This window comes from Pristiophorus japonicus, chromosome 2, assembly GCF_044704955.1.
Source record: "Pristiophorus japonicus isolate sPriJap1 chromosome 2, sPriJap1.hap1, whole genome shotgun sequence".
NCBI lineage: Eukaryota > Metazoa > Chordata > Chondrichthyes > Pristiophoridae > Pristiophorus > Pristiophorus japonicus.
This window is the reverse complement of record NC_091978.1, coordinates 90,181,768-90,200,640: the sequence shown is the minus strand read 5'-3', so window position 1 is coordinate 90,200,640 and position 18,873 is coordinate 90,181,768. Positions and strand designations below refer to the sequence as shown.

The 18,873-nt window shown below is 40.0% G+C and overlaps 1 protein-coding gene across 3 annotated transcripts in view; it reads right to left on the bottom strand.

Moving 5' to 3' along the window:
- The window catches only part of gba2 (glucosidase, beta (bile acid) 2), a 94,796-nt gene that overhangs the window by 3,889 nt on the left and 72,034 nt on the right, over window positions 1–18,873 (bottom strand). For all 3 annotated transcript variants that reach the window (XM_070868400.1, XM_070868401.1, XM_070868402.1), the window contains 5 exons: window positions 14,275–14,426; window positions 6,991–7,097; window positions 6,059–6,201; window positions 4,050–4,165; window positions 110–301 (listed from right to left, as the gene is read on the bottom strand). In XM_070868400.1, the coding sequence (XP_070724501.1) occupies window positions 110–301; window positions 4,050–4,165; window positions 6,059–6,201; window positions 6,991–7,097; window positions 14,275–14,426 (710 nt within the window). The remainder of the gene's footprint in view (window positions 1–109; window positions 302–4,049; window positions 4,166–6,058; window positions 6,202–6,990; window positions 7,098–14,274; window positions 14,427–18,873) is intronic.

Sequence of the window (18,873 nt, the reverse complement as noted above, 5' to 3'; positions counted from 1 at the left end):
CAACCAGAACATATTTTAGTAGAAAGCTCACTTTCTATGCACAAGTTAATTTTGTAGCATTTTGTAGGAATCATCTAGGTCTTGAAACCTGTGCATCTTAATAACTCACCTCTTGTATCATAGTAGCTGCCAGACTATAGACTACCCCAATCCAAACCTCATCTGATTGGACACTGGACGTGTCTATTGTACCATCTGGTCTCATTCCATTTACTGCTCCCATAGTTCCATTGGCAAAACTCATTACATTCAAGTCAAAGATAGTCTTTAGTGCACATAATATATGAGATTTTGGAAATACCTATAAAAATTAAATGATATGCTTACTTTAGCGACATAATGTGAAATATATGTACACAAGATATTTATTTCAATAATTTCTCTACACAACATACCCTGACGAACAGAGTAGGCAAGAAACCCGACATTAGGCCTCTGAAAGCATACCTTCCACAGACTTATTAAAACAGCTCATGTGGACAATCTCCAGTTTTCCATTATTTTTTTTTTAAAAAAAGAGAAAAAAAGTGCTTCATCTTAACTTGTCACAGATAATTAAAACATAACTAAAAACTCAACCATCTAGAAATTATGGGCCCACATTTATGATCTACGACTCATTGGCACATTTCATTTGTATGCAAGATATTGTACCACTGGACTAGTATTTAAGGGAGTACTTCAAGAGCATTTGGGCTAGGATAACAGATTGAAGGCATCCACTGATCTAGTGGGTAAATGCATCAACCCAGTGATAGTGTTAAGCGATACAGATCAGTAAGCTTTCAAGTTTAATCCCTGCTCGGTCTGAATTTGCTGACATCAGCCATGGCAGCAACAGGGAAACAATTAAATATAGCACCCTTAAACTAGGGAGAGGCTGGAGAGGTGGAGGAATAATAAAGCCAAGGTTCCTGCTCCTGATTGCTAACTAGTGACCAGAGTTGGAAAACTCAAGGACAGGGCAAGAATAGGACCGGGCTCAGCTGTGATTCCTCCCATTGTCAAATAATCTGCCACTGTTCAGTCAAGGCTCATGTCTCAAGAATGAATTAGATTAGACGGCTGCTGACACCAATGGTGCCTTCAGGAGAAACGGGAAGGAATGGGAGAGGTAAACCAAGTCAGCTTTAAAAAAGTTTCCAAATTTTCAAACTTTCAGAACATGGTTGGTGTCACACACACACATATACATACATACATACACATACACACATTTTAAAATAGTTGCAGGTTAATGGAGCAGAGGGTCAGTCTTGACTTTTTACTTCTATACATTACGGTGCAATTGGGCTGCAGTCATCCCTTATCAGGAGGTGCGACATGAGGTTTCAACAGCAATAGATTGCTATTGGCACTGTGCACCCATCTCCTCAGCAGGTAGCTTGCCAGTATTGTGCAATATGTGTGTACCATGCTTGAAACTATGCCCCAAGTGTGTGCAAACTTCCAGAAAATAAAATTAGTTAGAAGAGTAAAAATCTTTGTTTTGTCTTCTTTTCCTCCAAAGATGATCATGTCCTGCCAGGATATGCTACTGGTCTGGTTATGGGAGCTTAGCCCACAGGAAGAACCCCCAAGTCCTGGTATTCAGCTCCATGTACAGCCTGTACATTACTTGATCTAAATGGCATGATGCCCTCCATATACTTAAGACTTCATTTGCTGTAGGGGGTGCTGAATTGCATTTTCTTGATACCAGGAATAATATATATGAGCAGTAAGGGTTTCCTGCCCTGCTGGAAGTATGCATGGTCTCGGTCAGAGGGGGATGGGTCGGCTAGTCATTACTTCAGTAGCTGCCAGCAACTCTGTGCAGAAAAGCTGGCTGGTAATGAAGATCAGAATGTTTCCTTGTACTCATAATCCCACCAGCACTCACTTGCCTGGGTTGGGTGGAATTTGCTAAGTTTAGGCAGGATGAGATGTGCACTGAAGTATTCAAAGTTAGGTCCCCTCTCATTCTACTACAAGTGACGGCTAAGGGCAAATCTCAGTGCCCCTTCCAGTCTTTCCAAGTGCATACGTCCCAAGACAAACTTCCAGGAGCAACGTAGGTTTTCATATGCTGGTTAGTAGAGATGGACAGTACGATGTAGAGTTCATAGGGCAGCTGGAGAGAAATTATTTCCTTTGGTGAGGGAATCCAGAACAAGGAGCATAACCTTAAAATTAGAGCTAGGCTATTCAAGGGGTGTCATCAGGAAGCACTTCTTCACCTAAAGGGCAGTGGAATGCTGGACCTCTTCCCCCTGCCCTCACCGCCACCCCCCACCCGCAAAAAAAATTAACATTTCAAAACAGAGATTTTTGTTAGGTTATGGTGTTATGGTTTACAGAACCAAGGCGGATAGATGGAGTTTGATACAGATCAGCCATGATCCAATTGAATGGTGGAACACTGGCACCGGGATCTCTGGTAAATCAACACATTGGGAAGAGCACAAACAGGCCCACTGATATCTTTAGTGCTGTGCAAGCTTCCCTGCAGATTGGCAGGATTAGAGATACGACTGGGTGCTATGTACTGAGCCTTTAATGGGAACCTGTGAGGAAGAACATAAAAAAAATCTAATTTTTAAGTCAAGGCTGCCACTTTATAAAAAAGGTTTTTCTGGCCAATTTATTTTAGTTAAACATGAAGCAACTCCCAAACTGATGAATTATCAATTGAAAATAGTTGCAAAGAATATATAGTGATATAACAAACTCCTAACTTCAATAAGGGTGTTTGTCATTTTGTTGACTTTTTCCAATTTTTATTTAAATACCGAATACAAGACATTATTTTTGTTTAATTAAACATTATGAAGTACTGAAGGTAACAACAGAAATGCACAGATCCTCATTCTCTGAATAAATTAATTTGGTTTCAATTTAGAATTTATATTTGCCTACATGGGCTGAATCACTGCTCAGCATGCTTCTATTTTTCTCTGTTGAATCACATGTTTCCAGTTGCCTCAGCAGCTTTTAAATTCAATGACGCACCTCTGAATCAGTTCTGTGTACTCAGTATCCAAAGATAACAGAGCATAGGTATGTTGCAATGGTATTTTGGCCTTTATTGCAAGGGGGTTGAAGTACAAGAGTAAGGAAGTCTTACTGCAATTGTACAGAACTTTGATGAGACCACATCTGGGTACTGTGTACACTTTTGGTCACCGTATCCAAGAAAGGATATACTTGCCTTTGAGGGGGTGCAACAAAAGTTCACGAGGTTGATCACTGTAATGAGAGGGTTGACCTTTCAGGATAGATTGAGTAGAATTGGTCTATGCTCAGAGGTTAGAAGAATGAGAGGTGATCTCATTGAAACATTTAAGATTCTGAGGGCTTGACAGGGTAGATGCTGAGAGGCTGTTTCCCCTGGCTGGTGAGTCTAGAATTAGGGGGCACAGTCTTTAGAAGGGGTTATGGGGAGTGGGCAGGGAAGTGGACCAGAGTCCATGATTGGATCAGCCATAATCATATTAAATGGCGGAGCAGGCTCGACAGGCTGTATGGCCTACTCCTGCTCCTATTTCTTATGTTATGTTCTTATAAGGAGTCGGCCATTTAGGACTGAAATAAGACATTTCTTCACTCAGAGGGTTGTGAATCATTGGAATTCTCTACCCAAAAGGCCTATAGATGCTCAGTTTTTGAGGATTGGGCAGGAAAGTAGAGTTGAGGTTGAAGACCAGCCATGATCGTATTGAATGGCAGAGCAGGCTTCAGAGGCCATATGGCTTACTGCTGCTCATATTTCTTATGTTCTTGTAATTAAGTCGTTCAGTATATGACAGGTCACAGTAGTGAATTGATGGACAGCAGGAATACATATTACAAGAACAGTATTTGAAAATTCCGTTAAAATGAATTCTATTTTCCAATCTTGCATTTATCTGTGACATGAAGTGATGGAAAGCGGTTTAAGGTGCACGGACAACTATTAAGAAATGGGCGATTACCAAAAGTGCCAAAAAATGTACGATAGCAGAGACAATCGTCAATAAAAGATTATTTTTCTCCTCTCGATCTCTCAAATATGCATTCAATAGGATTACCTCGTATTCACCGTCTCCAAGGCCACATGCTCGTACAAACCACTGTCCAGCACACTGGTCTGACATCACACTGTTTGAGTAGCACTTCTTACTGCTGTCATAATTGTAGTATTTACCTGCAAGATTAGCAGAATTCATTTTCAGTAAGAGTTATCTGCACAGAAGGTCTGCTAAAATCCAAAAGCTTAGTTGACAACAGACATGTCAGACATGTTTCAGTTACATTTAAAAAAAAACACCTCTGGACTTGGTCAACAAGCCATGCAGGGTTCAGTGCATTTTTTCCCCCTCAAATGTAAAGTTCATGTCGTTTCCCCATGTTATGGACCCACCAACTGGTCGCAGGCACAGCAGGAAAGAATGACACTTCATCAGACAGCTCCGTTTGATAACCACAATGCAGATAGTTTGAGAACTTCAGCTTCAAATTGCACCACTGCACTGCAAAATGTTAGTAAATTAGTCACAATATAAAGTGTAACAAGCTTGGAACAAATAATATTCCTTATTCTTCAAATTATACATAAAGTAAAAGATTCCAAGAGAGATGCAAAAAGAGTCATCTGGAAACTTGGTTTTCATTCTGCTTTCCCCATCTTGCCTTGAGTATACACAGCATCTCTGTTGCTTGTGTTTTTGGTGGATTTAATCCATTTTTAAAGAAATAAGCTTGGTAAACAATCTGATCAATTGACTTTATAAAGAATATTGTTTCGGATGAAATCATTTTTGCACCCCACAAATACATAAAATTTGCATTCAGAAGCCACACTAAGATCCAAGGAGTAAAGAAAAAAGTAAATGCCTAAAGGGAAGCAAGTTTATCAATTCATTAAAAAAAATGACCTGTTGACAATTCTCCAAAAAGGATTAGTACATACATACTGTGTTGACCTCTACCATAAGTGCCAAATAAATCAGTCCACTCTTTTGTGTAGTACACATGTCTTAGAAGAGAGAACCTGACTGATTAGTTTGGGATTTGTCTGCAAAAAGTGCTAGTGATGCAGAGAATGAGGATTCCCTCGCAGCACATCTACTCCACAGCATTAACAAGTTTTTTTTGTTTGAAGCCCATTCTCTTGCAATTTATTGACAAGAATTCCTCATTCCTCTAAAACACATGTTCATCTATTCTATTGCTGCAGCCTGATGAAACGCAAAATTTTAGGGGTTGCAAGGAGAGAGACATAGGGGTATATGTACACAAATCGTTGCAGGTGGCAGGGCAAATTGAGAAAACAGTTAAAAAAGCTTACGGGGTTCTGGGCTTCATGAACAGAGGTATATAGTACAAAAGCGTGGAAATGATGATGAACCTATATTAAACACTGGTTCGGTCTCAACTGGAGTATTGTGTCCATTTCTGGGCACCACACTTTAAGGATGTGAAGGCCTCGGAGAAAGTGCAGAAAAGATTTACGAGAATGATCCAGGGATGAGGGACTTCAGTTACATGCATAGAGTGGAGAAGCTGTGGTTGTTCTCCATGGAGCAAAGAAGATTGAGAGGAGTTTTGATAGAGGTGTTCAAAATCATGAGGGGTCTTAGACAGAGTAGAGGGAGAGAAACTGTTTCCACTGGCAGAAGGGTTGAGAACCAGAAGACACAGATTTAAGGTGATTGGCAAAAGAACCAAAGGCGACAGAAGAAAAAAATTTTTTTTTTTTATACGCGAGTGGTTAGGATCTGGAACGCACTGCCTGAAAGGGTAGCGGAGGCAAATTCAAGTTGGATAAGTACCTGAAGGAAAAAAAAATTGCAGGGCTATGGGGAAAGGGCAGAGGAGTGGGACTAGCTGAGGTGCTCTTGCAGAAAGTCGGCACAGGCTCGACAGGCCGAATGGCCGCCTTCCATGCTGTAACCATTCTATGATTATATGATCCCAACAGGCTGGTCAGGAATCAGTAGTGGTCAGCTTGAGTGAGTGTGTTATCAAAAAAAAAATCAACCTTTTTAAATCAATGTGAAAGTATAATATGATAGCTCAATTTAGGAATAAAGCTTACCATTCCACAATATCCTCTCAAATGCTTCTTTTCCTCTTTCTAGTATGTCTTTGTATTTTTTGTATTCATCATTCTTTTTCAGGATCTCAGCCATCTTGCACATAACACAAACAGATGCTAACCAGAGCCCTCCACAGTAGGCACTGCAAAGTGTACAAAGACAACTAAATTATTTTGAACATTTTTGTCTTGCAGAACTATCCAAAAAAACTGCACCTTGAAAGACAAAAATCAATATAGCTAGGATTATATTCCATGTTACTTCTGAAACTGCAAAAATGCATCAGATTTTAAACAGATATCATGATGATGCAATATATTGGCACACAATACATGACAGAACAGCAGCTCAAGTTCATGCCCACAATCCAACACATTGCAAACTCTAATTCTCAGCCATGCAGAGAAGCATATAGAGTAGAGGCCATGTTTTGGTCAAATGGGTGAGCGGGCTAAAGCACTTTGGTGAATAGAAATCACTCAAACCAATTGGCACTAAGCTTAGGCAGGGAGCTCTCACTGATGATTTCTTTACCAAATCTCTCCAGAACTACAACTTGCTCACACTGAAATATTTAAAACCTGAATCAAGAATCTTAAAATTAGCTGCATTTTGTGTAGGCCTTCGTCATTCCTTAAATGTCACCAAACACAATTGTGATAAAAGAAAATTACCTGAATATAGTGCTCTTTAACTCTCCTGTGAAGCACCTTGGGACATTTTAATACATTAAAGGCACTATATAACTGCAAGTTGCTGATGTTAAAAGCAGCAGAAACGAAGTTTGCCTGCCTATGTCTTTGTGAAAAATAATGCATAACCCAATGGAAGGGAAGAAGAAAGATGCAAGTAAAATAGGAAGGCAGAGCGCATATCCTCTAATAAATTCACTTTGTTTTAAATGATAATAAATGACAGATTGATTTCCTACCTAGGTCCTGTTACAGCCCATCCATCATATGTCTGGTCTGCATAGCCAGAGTTTTCAATAAGTCCATCTCCATCAGTATCAAACTTCAACTCAGACTCCATGACAGCCTAAAAACAACATTCATTCAATGAAGTTGCAACCTCGGTTTACAATAGTTGTTAATTGTCAACTTTTTCAAAAAAGGAGGGAGAGAGAAAACAGGGAATTATAGACCGGTTAGCCTGACATCGGTAGTGGGGAAAATGTTGGAATCAATTATTAAAGATGAAATAGCAGTGCATTTGGAAAGCAGTGACAGGATCGGTCCAAGTCAGCATGGATTTATGAACAGGAAATCATGCTTGACAAACCTAGAATTTTTTGAGGATGTAACTAGTAGCGTGGACAAGAGAGAACCAGTGGATGTGGTGTATTTGGACTTTCAAAAGGCTTTTGACAAGGTCCCACACAAGAGATTGTTGTGCAAATTTAAAGCACATGGTATTGGGGGTAATGTATCGACGTGGATAGAGAACTGGCTGGCAGACAGGAAGCAGAGAGTCGGGATAAACTGGTCCTTTTCAGAATGGCAGGCAGTGACTAGTGGGGTGCCGCAGGGCTCAGTGCTGGGACCCCAGCTATTTACAATATACATTAATGGTTTGGATGAAGGAATTGAGTGCAATATCTCCAAGTTTGCAGATGACACTAAGCTGGTGTGAGCTGTGAGGAGGATGCTAAGAGGCTGCAGGGTGACTTGGACATGTTAGGTGAATATACTGCATCTGCCATCCATTTGCCCAATGTGGATAAATGTGAGGTTATCCACTTTGGTGGCAAAAACGTGAAGGCAGATTATTATCTGAATGACGGCAGATTAGGAAAAGGGGAGGGGCAGCAAGACCTGGATGTCATGGTACATCAGTTATTGAAAGCTGGCATGCAGGTACAACAGGCGGTGAAGAAGGCAAATGGCATGTTGGCCTTCGTAGCTAGTGGATTTGAGTATAGGAGCAGGGAGGTCTTACTGCAGTTGTACAGGGCCTTGGTGAGGTCTCACCTGAAATATTGTGTTCAGTTTTGGTCTCCTAATCTGAGGAAGGACGTTCTTGCTACTAAGGGAGTGCAGCGAAGGTTCACCAGATTGATTCCTGGGATGGCAGGACTGACATATGAGGAGAGACTGGATCGACTGGGCCTGTATTCACTGGAGTTTAGATGAATGAGAGGGGATCTCATAGAAACATAAAATTCTGACGGGACTGGATAGGTTAGATGCAGGAAGAATGTTCCTGATATTGGGGAAGTCCAGAACCAGGGGTCACAGTTTAAGGATAAGGGGTAAGCCATTTAGGACCGAGATGAGGAGAAACTTCTTCACTCAGAGTTGTTAATCTGTGGAATTCTCTACCGCAGAGTGTTGTTGATGCCAGTTCATTGGATATATTCAAGAGGGAGTTAGATATGGCCCTTATGGCTAAATAAATCAAGGGGTATGGAGAGAAAGCAGGAAAGGGGTACTGAGGTGAATGATCAGCCATGATCTTATTGAATGGTGATGCAGGCTCAAAGGGCCTACTCCTGCACCTATTTTCTATTGCAAGTTTTTCCACACTGAAAATTTTCAAACCCGAATCCAGAATGTTAAAATTAACTGCAGAAAGTGTGGGGCCTTCCTCATTCCTCAAAATGTCGTCAAACAAGAAAACCTACTATCTTGATAAAAGAAAATGACCTGAATACAGTGCTCTTTAAAGAATTTCATCTCATGCATGTTTAAGCCTCAATTAATGCAGAGAGAGAAAACTTCATTCAGCCCATTAATCCTGCTAGAGTCTATGTATGATTACTTTATCACAGTCTTCTCTCCCAGATCACTATTTAATCCTAGTTCCTAGTTTAGGAAACACTAATTTATTTTCCTCCGCTGAAAAACAAATCAAGCAATTCTGTTAAACATCTATTCAACCCTCAAAGCTGCTTCAACATTTGAAGACATGAATATCATGCTGTAATCTAGTATTTTTATTCATTACTCTCCCATCAATAAAAGGGTTGGACTAAATTTTGCTACCTACACAATTTTGCCATACTTTGTTCAAAGAAGCCCAAATCATTCAATGGACAAGAAAAAAAACTTGAGAAACTACATGAACTGTATTCAATAAATTAGCATTACTATAACTGGTGTGCTTTTAGTTACGTGTAAATTTAATTTTAGTTATTCATTTACAAAATTATTTTTGTTAATGATTTGAGTTATATTTAATGAAACACACATTGACCATAATCATAGCAACAATGATGATCAGAAAAACAAACTTAGAGTTTGACCAATAAAGTTTGCAAAATAATGTGCTCAATTTTCCCCAGTGATTTGCGCCATTTTTTTTTTGAGCAGGCTGCTTTTTTTGGCCTAAGTTAAAAAAAGTTTCCCCAATCAACTTGCGCCAGCGTAACTCAGTTAGTTACGATTTTTTTTGGTTAGTTTATTTTTCAGCCAAAGGGGGCATAACCTGCCACCCATGCCAATTCTAGCCATTTAGGCAAGTTTGGCCAGATAAATGCAGTAGATGCCTGGGGAAAGGGGGGGTGGGGGGGGAGAGAGAGAGAGAGAGAGAGAGAGAGAGAGAGAGAGAGAGAGAGAGAGAGAGAGAGAGAGAGAGAGAGAGAGAGAGAGAGAGAGAGGGGGGAGAGAAAGATAGAGCAATATATTTCAGTGTTTTTAAATTGATGCAATGTGTTGCGAGCTGGTTATATGTTTCACTTTGCAGCCTCAGTTCGCATTGTGTCGCTGGTTACCACGGCAGCCCAATTTTTTTGGCACAGATCAAGGCTCCACCCCCAAAACTAAGGGACCGGGTTAGGCCACGCCAAAAGGAAGAAATCCAACGGGGAAACTTAGAACATTTTTTTTTGCCATACTTGGGCCTGCAAAAAACGGGCATAACTCTTCAAGTAAGCCAAAAAAAGGCTTTGGGGAAAATTGAGCCCATTGATGTGGACCATTTGTCCAGCAAAAATATGACCTCGTATTTACAATGCACTTCATGTCCTCAAGACCTCTAATAATAGGAACTTCACATCTAATTAGTTACTTTTTGAAATGTAGTCACTTACATAAGCAAAAGTGGCAGCCAATTAGTGTACATTAAAGTCCCCAGAAACAGCAATTAAATGAACAGATTGTCATGGATCTTTTACAGTCACTTTTCACAGGTAGACAGACAGGCCTTGATGGCTTGTGGCATGATAGTTTACCTGCTGTTGGGGTGGGAAGTGTAGCTGAAAAAAATTATTGAAAATATACAAGACGGTTTCCTGACTCAACGTGTTCATGAAGTAACTAAGGAAAATCATATATTGGATCTGGTGTTTAGTAGCGAGCCTGACCTCGTATCATGCCTCCATGTAGGGGAACATCTGGGCAGCAGCGATCATAACATTATACGGTTCCAAGTGGCTAGTAGAACTAAAAGGTACTGAGAACCTGCAACTCGTACCAGATTTCAGAAGGGCAAACTTCTCCAAAATGGAACTGGTAAATTGGTGGTGATGCGACCGATGTTAAATATAAATATAAATGAAAAGTTTTTAAGAATGATTAAAAATGTGGTAAACAAACACGTACCCAAAATCAAAAGAAGGAAATGTGGCAAGAAAAGGCCAAGGTGGCTGACTGGGTATATAGAAAGACAAAGATGTAAACAGAAATGTTTCTATAAATTAAAGAAACTTAACACTCAAATAAATAGGGTTGAATACAAAGAACTAAATAAAACTAAGGCTGCTATTAGATCAGCAGAAAAATGGAAAAAAGGACTGTAGACAACTGTGGCAGTAATAGAAATAGCATTTTTAGTTATGTGAAGAGTCAGAATTATCAAAGACTGTATTGGGCCACTGAAGGGTGGCAAGGACAGGTTACAAATGACTCAGTATGGCAGAAATATTAAATGAGTACTTTGCAGAAGTATTCACCCTTGAAGATGCTGCTCAAATATTAGAATTTAATACTAGTTTTACTACTGGTAACATAACATAGATAAGAATATTATTTTGGAAAGAATGAAGAACTTAAAAATAGATAGAGCAGGACTGGATGATATCCACCCAAGGGTCCTCCAGGAGATGTGACATGTGCTGTGTGAGCCCCTGGCCTGTATTTTTAATAGCTCACTGCACTATGGAATGGTTCCTACAGATTGGGAGGAGACTAATGTAGTCCCTATTTTTAAAAAGTGACAAGGCAGACCCAGGTAACTATAGGCCCATCAGTTTAACATCAGTAATAGGGAAGATGCTTGAAAGAATCATAAGGGATGCAATGTGTGAATACTTATATAGGGAGAGACATATTTGGGACACCAAACCTGGCTTCATTAAAAGAAAGGTCATGTCTCACAAATCTAATTGCATTTTTTGAAGAAATTACAAAGTTGGTGAATGAGAGAAGCCCAGTAGACATTGTCTACTTAGATTTCCAAAAAGCTTTTGACAAGGTACTGCACAAAAGGCTTCTCGAAGATCAGAGCCTCTGGCATTAGTGGAAATATATTGAGCTGGATACAGAACTAGTTGGCAGGACGCAGGCAGAGTAGTTATAGATGGATTTGGATCTGTTTGGAGACCGGTCACCAGTGGTGTCCCGCAGGGATCAGTGTTGGGACCGTTGCTTTTTGCTATATTTATTAATGATCTGGATTCAGGGGTTGACGGCACAATTTGCAAATGATACCAAGATCTGTGCGAGTGCTAGAACTGTAGAAGAGGCTCGTCTGATTCAAGCAGATCTTAATGCGTTGGGAGACTGGGCTCATGACTGGAAAATGATGCATAACTTGGATAAGTGCAGTGTTATGCATGTGGGCAGGACAAATGTTCAACATTCATACACCCTCCCGGGAAAGGCGTTAAAGATGGTGGAGCTAGAAAGAGATTTGGACATTCTAGTGCATACGTCCTTAACGATACACAAACAATGCCATGCGATAGTTAGAGCAATTAGGGTGTTGGGGTGTATCCACAGGACAATTGAGTACAAGACGAGGCGTACTGTTTTGTCCTTGTACAAGACCTTAGTCAGGCCGCACTTGGAATACTGTGTCCAGTTTTGGTCTCCTCACATGGTGGGTGCTATTGAGGCTATGGAAAGGGTGAAGAGGGCCACTAGACTAATTCCAAGTTTAAAGCACCTTAGTTATTAAGATAGGTTAAAAGAGTTGGGACTTTTACCTGAGAGCAGCGTAGACTTAGGGGGGATATGATTGAGGTTTATAAGATAATGAAGGAAAGAGATAGTGTACCAGCTGACCGTTTATTTCAATTAAATAGGTTAGGCAAGACCAGGGGCATAAATTTAAGTTGTATAAGGCTAGATCTAGGTTAGATGTCAGGAGATAGGTTTTTTCAGAGAATAATAGACCTCTGGAACAAGCTGCCCCCTCACACAGTGGATGTCGACTCACTGAATTCCTTCAAACAAAAATTGGATTTGTTTCTGGCTCCAGTGGAGGTTAACTCTTGCAGAAGGTAGGTACTGCAGGGAATTTAATGTCCAGAGTGATCTCCTAGACTAGTTTTGATCACCTAGATGGGTCGGAGAGGAATTTCCCAGATTCTTTTGCCCAAATTGGCCTTGGTTTTGTCTCTTTTTTTGCCTCTTCCAGGAGATCACATGGTTTCAGGTGGGGTGCGTTTTATGAGTTGTGATACACAAGGTATCACAATTTGGGACAGGCTCGATGGATCAGATGGTCTTTATCCGTCGGTCATTGTTCGTATTCATATAAGTTTAATGTCTCATCGAGAGATGCCACTTCCGACAATTTAGCATTCCCTCAACACTGCACTGGCATGTCAGTCTGTATTGGGAAATGGGGCTTGAACCCATAACTGCTGTTCGAGGTTAGACTGCTACCAATTAATAAAAACTAAGTGCCACAAAATTTCAGATCTGCACTAGATATTTTCATGGACTCCACGTCACTGGTGACTATTGTAAATTGATCCTGCGTCCTTTACTATCAAGAATTTACCGTCACTACCCAATATTTAGTCATAATAGTGACCCCGGGGTTGTTACCGTAATCTTACACATGCCCCAATATGCATTTCCAGATGATGAAATGATACACACTTGAGACAAGGCCACTTATTAGCCAACAGACATATATGAGCAAACAGGACAGTGTCAACAGTGTATTTTCAGCTATTCCAGAACATTAGTTGTAACATAGAAAATAAAGTACAGGTATATCACACTATCCCTGTTAGTGGGCTAAACGCACTTTGGTGAATAGAAAGCTCTCAAACTAATTGGCACTAAGCTTACGCAGGAGCTCTCACTCTGCTGATTTCTTTACCAGATCTCTGCAGAACTATGTTTCTTTCTTAGCTAGACAGGAAGTCAAAGGCTTGACCTCAGAACTTCCCCCAACTCTCCATATTCAGAAATTAGGTACATTTGCTGCATCAACCGGCCATCACCTTTCTAAATCTGGGCAGGAACTTGCGCTGGGCTCACATGAATGACGCTATGCCAACATATGATGAGTGACTGTTTACTGGAATGTCTTTAACAAAACTCCATTGTGTCCAGCTAATGTTTTATGCAGTAAGCACCATTCTAGGCATACTATATCTAATTCTAAGTTATATTCAGAAACTTTGTTGTAGATGTAACCCCTTTGAGCTAAATGTAATTTAATAGCAAGAGTAATGTAAATTACCAGAAATTCCCATATCACAATCAAAACATGACAAAACTATCATTGTATCACAATGTAACTTGGATTATAAATTACAGATCTAGATTTCACTACTATAAAGGTTTTTTGAACAGAAAGTCAGCTGCTACATCTTGTAATCTAAATTAATCTACACCCCTTCCAAGTATAATTCTTCCTTCCTCATTCATTTAACCTGTACATAATAGATCCATTTTGCTGTTACTGAAAATGTGGACAGTGGACCATTCAGAGGTTCATCACATTAAATTAAGCACTTGGCCAAACTCCCACTTTCCCAAACTCCCACTTTCCCGATTCATTTTATAGGCTGAAAAAACACTGCAGCTCTTTAAAAGATCAGCATGGAAGTAACCATAACCATGGGCAGTTGATCACATAAAAGTCATTCTATTATGTTTGAATGAGCTGCGAGCTTAACTCATGGTTTAGGTTATTAGAAGTCCCTGAATGCCTTAAGAGTTATAGGATATTTAAACAGCTTTTTTAAAAATAAAACCAGAACTACTTTTCCCTCCCCATAAAATTTTAAAATACAGAACACTTAACTATGTACCTGGCAGACAGACCACATGTCTTCAAGGTAAGTGCCATCATCAGTCAGATAGTAGTCTCTATAAACTTGTAGAACAAATTTCAAGTTGAGATCCTTCCAGTCAGCTGTATCATGAATCAAATAAGCATTGACTCTTTCCCAGGGTTCATCATCTATTGAAAACAAATGTTCTAAAATGATTTCATTAACCAGAATAATTAAACTCAATTTAACTAACAATTTTGAATTAAATGATATATTTTTCTATAAAGAAAATTGATAAAGTACATTCAGCAGCAGCTGAAGCTGGTGACTCATGTTGGCTAGAGCTCCAACGCAAGAGGCAGTCCTCTAGTACTTTGCCCATGAGCTTAAACACTAAATATCGACAAGCTATTGAATCACGGAAGACATCACTTTTGAATAAAATCTTTTCCTCAAATGGTATCCCACCTTTGTGTATTTTCTAGTTATTGGATACCTGTGCTGATGGCAGGTTAAATCCAGAATGTTACATTGTATATTCACTAGACAGATGTTAAAGCTTGCTGTGTTTCCAGCATTTACGCTGTTTTGCATTCTGTTGCATGAAGAAAATTGTTTTAATCTTTAAGTTCAGTTTTTGACCTTTATTATATAGCCTTAATGAAAAATTGGGTTATTCGATATCTAGTTACTTCCATCGTATTCAACCTCCTTTCCGTTAAACTTTGAAGGGCATGCTATTTTGTACTAAATTCATTGCGATAAATATGTTTTGTACCCGTAGCCATTGAAAGAAGCATTGAAGGAATTGTAAAGCATTTTTTTTTTTTTTAATTGAAAGATTGGATAAAGCAGATCATAACATGGCTCACATGCTTTAGTTTGTGTAACAGAGCTCGTGTAAATATTCATTTATAATATTTGTAACTTGGCTTGCTGAGAAAATTCATATTTATAAACAGTTTGCTTATTTAACATCTGTAGTATTTGCCTAGACTGAATGAAATTATATCTGTGGTGAATAAAAGTAGTAGTTAACCTCACCCAACTGACTGTCATGTCTAATTGTGAGTGAGGGATTAAATGATGAGCACATGCAGGTTTACCAAAAAGAAAGGCAATACCACTGCAGAAACACAACATCCTTGCGGAAATACCCCCTCGTCTCAGCTTGCTATTACACTGAGCAAACTAAAGCAGGTCCTCGAATCAACAGAAAAGAGTTCCCGATTGGCCAGTGCTGGGATCTGGAAAGCTTCTGGTATGGGAATTCTGTCCGTGGTAACCCAGATGTTCCTCCCCCTCCTGAAATAAAATTTAGTGGAAACAGTCACTAAGAATACAGGAAGATTGTTTTGATCAAGGACTAGTTCAAATAAAGGCTTTTAAAATCGGTGTCAAGAGCTGTAGGCACATGGGCTGTTTGAAGCAAAGTTGGCTGATTTGAATTTAACCTTTGTCATCGCAATAGAATAATTTTTAAATGGGGTGGTTAGTTGCATTAAAAAGCCAGTTCTACAATGGCCATCAACTTCCTATTGCAAAATATTTTCATTGTTTTTTGAACTATTCATATCATGCCATATCTTTAACACTGTTCTTGATTTTCGATTATTAGGTTATTTGCTAGTGCTACGCCAAATAGTATTGTTCTTTTGATTAGCAATCCAGAGATCACAGGAAAAGAGCTTAGAACTGGAATGTTTCAGCAAACCTATGGTTTAGTTTCAAACTGAGCCTGTCAGAGGATAAACTTCATTTTAAAAACTTACATACACCATGAATTGACCTAAAAGACAATTACAAGCAGAGTTTATTGGACTTTTGGTGTATTTAAAACTAAGGAGACTTTCCACTGACAATTGTAGAACAAAGGGCTCTTCACATAAACTGTTTAAAAGTGCTGCTGTATAACTTTGTAGTATATGCTGTATAGCACGCCTCTGTATACTTGCTGAATGTAGTGATTGTTTTAGCTTTGAACAGTTCTAAGTGTAATATTTCCATGTTTCAATAAACTGAGGAAACAGTGGGGATACTATAAAGTTCCAATTATTAATTTACTAGTCAATTTAATTGTTAAATCCAGATTATTAGTATCTCAAAAAAGTACTTCCAGTTCATGAGTGACCAATCTGCTCAAGGGAAACACTATGAAATAGTTTGGAAAGAGAAAATGTTATAAAAGCCCAGATTCTGTCAGAAATGTTCCCTGCAAGTATCCAAAATCGAGGCTCTCTCAAGAGACAGAGTCTTATTCTGCAAAAGTGTTCTTCCATACATCAAATTTACATGACAGATTACTGATCATCATAGAAATTTATGGCACAGGAGGCGGCCATTCGGCCCATCGTGTCTGTGATTAATAAGACATGGAAGACAATTAGAGGCTCTTAACTGATAAGATGCACATTGCAGCCAGTTTACTTTAGTCATCTTGCTCAGAGTTTAAGCCAAAGGTGGGGGGGAGGGGGGGGGGGGAGGGCAAATATTCAAAAGGCACCTTCTGGAAGATTAACACCAGAGTTAGTGCCACAAGTGGAAGACATTTAGGTTTGGATTTTAAAAGGTGCTAAATGCCACCGATGTTGGATCTAATGCTGACTCTTGCAGAGGTGGTAGTTTACCCCACTTTTCAGTGTCAAAGCTCCAATTCCCCCAACTTTGATGAACATATAGGACCCTGGAAGGTTTCTAGAGGCACCAAGTTACAAAAAAGGAGCAATGAATAGTTGCAGACTGCAAAGGTCAGTGAAAAAAAGGTGGTACAATAGGGCTGATAATGTACCTCATGTGCCTACACACAAATGAGCAGACCTCAGCAAATAATGAGATCATGACATTTGCATAATTTTGTGGCACTCCATAGACATTATACGCCACTGCTGCAACATTAGGTGTTCGCAGAATGAGGAGCTCTAGTTGCCGATTGTGTTCGAGGCATTGCTCTGATGCTGCAGAGAATTATAGGGTAACACCTAATTTAAAGCTTATCTGCAGAGACCCATCTCTTTTTGCACTTTCTGCCTGCATTGGAGCACACAACTCAGGCTTTAGGCGCCACAACCAATTTTCCAGTGAGCAGCTGCCTATCGTGCATTAGCTGCCTACCATTGCAGGGACAAAATAAACTTTCAAGTGAAAAGGCACGATTTTGAAAAGTTTGAGGCATGGTCAAATCATGTCTAACTAACTTGATCCTGGAGTAGTGTACAGTCTTGGTCTCCTTACCCTAGGAAAGATATACTTGCCTTTGAGGAAGTGCAACGAAGGTTCACCAGACTTATTCTTGGGATTGGAGGGGGGGGGGGGGGGGGGAAGGGGTGGGGGGAAGAGATTGTCTTGTGAGGAAAAGTTGAGACGGTTAGGCCTGCATTCCCTAGAATTTAGATGAATGAGAGATGTTCTCATTGAAACACAAAACTCTTGCAGGGTTTGACAGGGTAGATGCTGGTGAGTCTAGAACTAGGAGTCACAGTCTCAGAATAAGGGGTCGGCCTTTAGGACTGAGATGAGGAGATATTTTTTCTCTCAAAGGGTTGTGATCTTTGAAATCCTTTACCCCAGAGGGCTGTGGATGCTCATTGAGTATATTCAAGACAGAAATTGATAAAGATTTTTGGATATTAAGTGAATCAAGGGACATGGGGATAGTGCGGGAAGGTGGAGTTGAGGTAGAAGACCAGCCATGATCTTAGGGAATGGCGGAGGAAGCTCGAAGAGCTGAATGTCCTACTTCTGCTCCCATTTTGCATCTTCTTGTGTTTTTAACCTGTTGTAGCTCCAATATTCTGCGTCAAAGTGCAATGCAATAATAAGCATGAGATTACACCGGCCTTAAATACCACCTTGAAAACTCTAGTCTTACCTGCTTAAACCCAGCGGTAATGACGCCATTTTGAAAAACGGAGCCGATATTCATTGCATGAGAGGATTTTGAGAAAAGGCTGAGTTTTACAGTGAGCTTAATGCGAGTTCAGGGTTCGATTTTAAGGCTATTTGAGCGCATGGGAGGAAATGCAAGGACATTTGAGGACATTTAAAAGAATGGGGCCTACAATATCTCTGCCAATAAGGCTGGCTACTTATGTTATGCAGAAGAGAGCTGGAAGAATGTTTACTCAAGAGCATTATGAGCCTAATCAAAGAGCTCACAGACTTATGAGAAGGCTTTATCCCCAATGACTTTTCAGAGAGAAGCACTCATACCTGCACATGTCTGAGGCACAGTGCGTTAGAAAGCTGCGCTTTCGAAAAGAGATAGTCAGAGAGATCTGCCAGCTCATAAAGGCAAACCTGCAGCCCAACAGGACTGCACTGCCTGTCGAGGTGAAAGTACAGCACTTGCCTTCTATGCTTCCGACTCTTTTCAGGCAACAGCTGGGGACATATGCTGCATCTCGCAGCACGCTGCATTCGTCAGGTAACTGCTGCACTGTATGCATGCAGGATGGACTTTATAAACTTCTCAATGACTAGTGAGGTAAGAATATGAGGGCTGTGGGTTTTGCACGAAGTGCTGGCTTCCCCAAGGTTCAGGATGCCATTGACTGTACGCACATCGCCCTGCGAGCACCTTTCATAATCCAGAGATTTACCAAAACCAAAAGGGATTCCATTCCCTGAACGTACAGG